Source organism: Humulus lupulus, chromosome 2 (assembly GCF_963169125.1).
Source record: "Humulus lupulus chromosome 2, drHumLupu1.1, whole genome shotgun sequence".
Classification (NCBI taxonomy): Eukaryota; Viridiplantae; Streptophyta; class Magnoliopsida; order Rosales; family Cannabaceae; genus Humulus; species Humulus lupulus.
The window spans coordinates 7398531-7404530 of record NC_084794.1 but is presented as its reverse complement, the minus strand read 5'-3'; the positions used below and the strand labels follow the sequence as shown (position 1 = coordinate 7404530).

The window sequence follows — 6000 nt, the reverse complement described above, 5'->3', positions numbered from 1 at the left end:
CAATACCGTAACCCACCACCACCCTACCTCACCGTGACGTTAATCCCCACCTCACCCATTGCCAACATTTCCTAACGCCTAAAACCCATCAAACCCAGCCTGGAAGACCCATTGAACCTGCAAAAAAAAAAAAACTCAGATTTTACAAAGGAATCTCCATCCTTGAAAAGACAAGCCACGAGATCGGAGTTCTACGATAGAAAATTGGACGGCGAGATGAAACAAAAGAAGAGGTGTGGTTGGTCGTATTCTTCACACTACCGCACCATTTATGGCTGAAGAAGATGATGCCGCAGTTGCGACTCCTCTTGGAACATTAATGGAGGCGATCACTTTAGACAATAGAGATGTACAAGCCGGTGTGAACAGAGAATTCGGCCAGGATTTCATTCCTTCTGGTCTAAACCCAAATAATCATGTGAAAATTACATATTAATTTGATTCCCAATATGGGATTAGTTTTCCCATAAACTAAATTTTTCTTAATTAAATTTTCCCATACAAATTAAAGAAAGTTTAACTCCCATATTTTTGCACATCATAAAAAGCCATATTTTTGAAAAATCCCCTTTTTCCAAAGATGCAAAAGTTCCCGTCAATATTCATCTTTAGTTTGGGCCAGAGTAATGATCTCGATGAAAAGATTGGGCTTACACTGTTAGGCTTAGGCCTAATGTGGGTTCTCTTTCCACTATTTAACTCGATCTTATTAAGTTTTCTTTTGTTTCTGGAAAAAATAAAAAAATTAAAAGCTCGTTTGAATAGAATAGAATTGTAAATGAAATGAATGCTCGGTTTACAAAATTGCAGGGGGAATCGTTTAGAAAATTTTATTCTTTTTTCTTTTTCTCCAGAAGACTGAAACCAATCCCGACGATTTTACGTTCCCGGAAAGTTGCCGTAACTTGCAGGCAATCGTGAGAAAATTCATCTACTGAACTATTCTCTTCTCCCTCTTCAAATCAACTATGCATTTCCCCAAACATGAGTTTCTTCAAGGGACTTGTCGACTCTTTGAGCTCAATCTTATCCACAACTTATAGTGATAGCTCCCCTAATTCTCAGCCCTGGAAGGCGTAGCCGGACCTGGAATCGATGCGTCGGTTTCGAACGAGCGCGTGGCTTACAAGCTCAAGGGTTTCTTTGATTTGGCTAAGGAAGAGATCGACAAAGCCGTTAGAGCTGAAGAGTGGGGCATAGTCGACGACGCCATCAAACACTATAGCAACGCCGAGCGCATACTCGTCGAAGCAAGTTCCACTCCTGCGCCTTCTTTTATCAGCGCCAGGTATCCCAATTTATTGTCTTTGGCAACTTTGGGTTTCGGAAATGGTAATTAAGCACTAGTTGAATGTCAAAATAGATTGAATATATCGTTACCAAAAAAAGAAAAAAAAACTTATGTTTTGCGGCATAATTGAGACAAAGGGGATAGTGATACTATATTTTAGCTTCTGTAAAATTGAGTGTATATTGTTTCATGGCAGTGAACGAGAGAAGGTGAATTCTTATCGTCAAAAAATATCAAAATGGCAGGGTCAGGTATCTGAGAGATTACAAACTTTAAGTAGGAGGGCAGGTTTGTATTTCCCATTGATTTGAATTCATTTGCAATTGGTTTCTGATCTGGTAAGGCTTGTGGGAAAGTGCTTATAAACTCTTCTTTGTGCTTATAAGTTCATCCGATCATTGTAATTAATGTTTCATTGTGGCAGGTGGAGACCTGGAAAAACTTGCAAGAGAGACCGAAGGTATAATTTATCACATTTTAGCTTTTAAAGAGTTTTCATACTACTGTGGTATGAGCATGCTAAATTCATTTTGCTAAATAATCCAAAACTACTGTGGTATGAGCATACTAAATTCATTTTCCAAAACTTGGTGTTCATGGAACTTTTTAATGCATGAATTCAATATTATACTGACGTAAATTTTACAAGCAAAGCAAAAGAAACAACATATTAAGTGTTGAAGCTGCAACAAGTGTGTATCCTATGGCATCTTGTGTGTGTCAAGCAGAATATCAGGAATTGACAGCCAGTTAAACTGCAAACATAATGTTTTATCTCTATAATGGAACTGAAAAGTGAGCAACAAACAATCATGGAATGAGTTCTAACTCCAGTAAAGTTAAACTTATTGTATAATTACCTTAATGTGCAGGATATTCGGGAAGTGATCTGCAAGCTTTGTGTGAAGAAGCTGCACTGATGCCAATTAGAGAATTAGGTGAAAACATTCTCACTGTCAAGGCAAATCAAGTTGCATAATTTCAGAATTTTAACAATGCTTGCTTATGGTTCATAACTGATTTAGATGATTTTTTTTTTTGTAGTCATGGATTCAACTCCCTTTCAACCTAACGTACAACCTCCTTGGCACCCTATGGTACCCCCTAATCAACCAAGCACGAGTGCCTTTTGGGAAACCAGAAACGTACTTAATAGCCTCAAAGATTTACATGACACTCTCAGTCTTGCGAAATCAATGTACGTTTTCGATTTAATGAACATTTCTTTGTGACATATTATATTATGTCGTTGTTAGTGATCCAATTTAGTTTCTTTTGCTTAATTGTTTGGGATTTGCATTTGCAGGAGTAAGGAACTTGAAATGTTGATGGTAATCAAAGATGGTAAAGGGTCTCTAGAAGTAGATAATGATGATTCAAATAGTAGGATTTTTAAAATTTTGAAAGATAGAAGGATTGGTATAGAATCCCAAGTGTCACTTTCAGTGGAAACGGCAAATTCTCTGATGTTTAGATTAAGAGCTCAAATTGAACCCTTTAGGGTGATAAATGATGAAATGTCTCCATGGGAGGAAAAATGTGCAGCTATGAGGTTATCTAATAAAATGAAGAAGTTGAAACGAAATAAGTGTTGGAGGAAGAAAAAGAGGAAGCTCATTGCAGAAATGATTGCAAAGGTGGTTTTAGTGAACTTGCTTTAAAGCTTTCCTACTGGCTTTTGACATCTTTCTTCTGGGAATAGGTATCTGTTTGTTGCTTATGTTGGTTGTATATCCATTTACTCTCTTTGTGACGATCATAGGAACATGAAAGGTTTGACCAAGCTGATCAAGAAGCTGATGAGTGGAGGGCTAGGGAAATTGCCAACGATATTGCAAAACGCAAGGTATTGGACTATATTGTTTTGGACATGTATTGTTGAGGGTTACATACAATCACTCTTCTTGTTAGGCATTTTTCTATGTTCTACAATTTTATCTGCCACTAACTTTGGCATGTGGATTTTAGGTGGAGAAGATGAAAGAGATTGCAAAGCGGAAAGCGAAAGAGGAGAGAAAGAGGCTAGAATCTGAGGTTAGAATTTGTGGACTTGCTAAATCTTCCGATGTTGGACCAGATATTGAAGCTTCTTATTTCAAAACAACATGCTCCCTGTTCACTTAACTAAATTTGACAGCTAATTTCATATTGCAGCTTGAGCTGGTATTGATTGTGGAGAAACTGCAAGAGTTACGTTCAATTAGGATTCAAAAATTGAAAAAACAAGGTTTGGTGGTTTACTTTTCTTTCTATTTCTTTCATGTGTATGTTTTTTTAATGTATACAATATTGTGTGATAGGAAGTAAGCTCGCTTTGGCCAGGCCTTAACAAATTCCTAACTCGCCTTCTTTTTCTTCCAATAAGAATGTCTTTACCATACAATATTATTATGCAGGTCATTTTCTTCCTGAGGAGGATGACAAATTTCTTGAGAGGGTGCAAGCTGCAGTGGAGGAAGAGGAGCGTCAGGCAATTGCAGCAGCTGATACAGAGGCTGCAAAGGGTGCCATTGCAACTGCTGAAGAATCTAGGAAAGTGACCTATAATCTTGGGCCTGAATCAAAAGATATAAGCCCCAGGGAAGACAACAATCAGGACGCTCTGGTGAAAAATCATGAGAACTCTAATGTGAACATGGAGAAAGAATCTGGGAAGCAAGCATTAGAGACACAAGTCTATGATTCTGTTGCAAAGCTCCCAATTGAATTCTATCACTATTATCATGGGAGCAATACTGATATAGGCACCCTTATTGAGGTGATACAGACTTCTTTATACTGAATCATTGTTTCTTATCTCGATTTATTTCATGGAATGGATGTGATGCTTGGCTTCTTTAAGGGCCATGGTGAAGGAATTCTTTGTTAGCCATTAGCATGTATATCTGTATTTGGCTTTTAGTATTTCTTTGATCTGGTCTATATCTTAATGACTATATATAATTTATGCAGGTGAGAAGAACATGGGATGCCTACATAAGACCAGGAGGAAGGTAGGGATGCCGATTTTAATTCAATTTTTTGCTCAATGAGTAAAATGGCAGTTCTAGCTCATTTGCCGTGAATATATTGTTTTTGTTCATTCCTCTTACATTTTTAATTACTTAAATTTTAAGGTTAGTTAACTAAATGTTAATTGCTGCATCACCTAAGAAAATGTCACATTTCAACTTTGATGGAATTTGTGCAGCCGCATACCATGGCACTGGGTTCAACCGCCACATCCTGCGAATGAGATTTGGGCTTCGTATCTGATGAGGTCAAAATGATACTCAACCGACTCATATAAAGGATATGGGATTGTTTGACAGTTTTGTTTGTTGTACCAAATCAATTCCCTTGTGTTTGTTCTAGATGTATGGAACACCAAGATAATGTTTTTTTTTTACTTGTGATGATCGATCGAGTCTAACTTTAAATTTGCGCATAAGTTACTTCACCTTACAACATCAAAGTCCATGGTCATATGAAAAATGTTGAATTATAAAGATTTGTTGGAGTCTTATTCTCTAGTCTCTACGAGTCCCAAGTAGTTTTGAAGGTCCAAAATTTCAAGATTCTCATGTAAGTTTTCAATGAGGACTTCTACATTGCTGGACAATCAGGATTCAGGAGTTAACCTTATTGAATATTAGCTTTGGCCTTCCTCCCTCTATTAAATTGCCAGCAGTCTTAACTTAGCTTTGACGGAATCATTAAATGTTTTGTTGAATTAAAAATTAAACATTAAAAATCAAGTCTACTTCCGTCGGTCTTATTTCCCTCGCATATGCAAAACGAAAAAGATTCAAACACAACTTAGAATAGCAGTAGTCTTCCAATTACGCAGGCTATTTGATCATAAACTTTGCATCCGCGAATAGTTTACAGACCTTTTAGTGCTTATGCGTAAAAATAAATGTCAGAAGTGGGATTTGAACCCACGCCCTCTCACGAAGACCAGAACTTGAGTCTGGCGCCTTAGACCACTCGGCCATCCTGACTAGATGTATGTTATTCTCTAACTTAAAATCTTACAATAAAATAATTTATGAAAAGAAAAATTGATGCGTTTCTCTACATAGGGAGTATTCGATGAAATTGGAGCTTTGCTACATTTTCGGGAAAACTCTACATAGTATTTATTTCGTATTTCTAGAGATTTGGAGAAGTGTCAACAAGCAGTGCTCGTCGGTCATAGGTCATAACAGCAGTATTAGTTCTTTTTCCAACATTCTGAAATTTTTATTTATTCAAGCAAATATTATTTATTGAATAATGATATGTGCACTCAAAATATACACACAAACATTACATACACAAACATTACATTACATAAACGTGGCAGTGTGCACATACCATTCTTATTTATTTCGGTTTAAAATTTCCCAACTAGCCTGGCACCTAATTATATAATTCAAATTTCATACGTCTTCTTATCTTATCAGTCAAATTACGTAATTTCAAAATTTTCACAATGCTTACTTAGGATTCATAACTGATTTAGATGAGATTTTTTTGTAGTCATTGATTCGACTCCCTTTCAACCTAACGTACAACCTCCTTGGCACCCTATGGTACCCCCTAATCAACCAAGAATGAGTGCCTTTTGGGAAACCCGAAACATCCTTAATAGCCTCAAAGATTTACACGACACTCTCAGTCTTGCGAAATCAATGTATGTTTTCGATTCAATGAACATTTCTTTGTGACATATTATATTATGTAGT

The 6000-nt window shown here is 36.8% G+C and overlaps 1 protein-coding gene and 1 non-coding gene across 3 annotated transcripts; one reads left to right on the top strand and one right to left on the bottom strand.

The window, feature by feature from the left end:
* Nucleotides 1-726: 726 nt before the first annotated feature.
* Nucleotides 727-4810, top strand: LOC133817101 (U11/U12 small nuclear ribonucleoprotein 59 kDa protein-like). 2 transcript variants are annotated; one of them, XM_062249495.1, is made up of 12 exons: nucleotides 727-1288; nucleotides 1488-1579; nucleotides 1716-1751; nucleotides 2164-2229; nucleotides 2336-2489; nucleotides 2598-2928; nucleotides 3054-3137; nucleotides 3260-3325; nucleotides 3446-3518; nucleotides 3688-4049; nucleotides 4244-4284; nucleotides 4482-4810. In XM_062249495.1, exons 4-12 carry the CDS (start codon nucleotides 2211-2213, stop codon nucleotides 4558-4560), a joined length of 1209 nt encoding a protein of 402 aa, XP_062105479.1. In that variant the 5' UTR covers nucleotides 727-1288; nucleotides 1488-1579; nucleotides 1716-1751; nucleotides 2164-2210; the 3' UTR covers nucleotides 4561-4810. The 2 variants fall into 2 exon arrangements, with proteins under 2 accessions (XP_062105479.1, XP_062105478.1); XM_062249494.1 differs by having other exon boundaries at nucleotides 1488-1629.
* Nucleotides 4811-5190: 380 nt separating this feature from the next.
* TRNAL-CAA (transfer RNA leucine (anticodon CAA)) lies at nucleotides 5191-5274 on the bottom strand. Its single transcript has one exon. It is a non-coding gene; the product is annotated as a tRNA-Leu (tRNA).
* Between the last annotated feature and the right edge of the window lie 726 nt (nucleotides 5275-6000).

Bases quoted from the DNA above. Each gene is read 5' to 3' on its own strand.
- LOC133817101 (XM_062249495.1), top strand. The intron at 2,490-2,597 runs GTACGTTTTCGA...TTGCATTTGCAG, and splicing joins CTCAGTCTTGCGAAATCAAT to GAGTAAGGAACTTGAAATGT. The intron at 4,285-4,481 runs GTAGGGATGCCG...GAATTTGTGCAG, and splicing joins TACATAAGACCAGGAGGAAG to CCGCATACCATGGCACTGGG.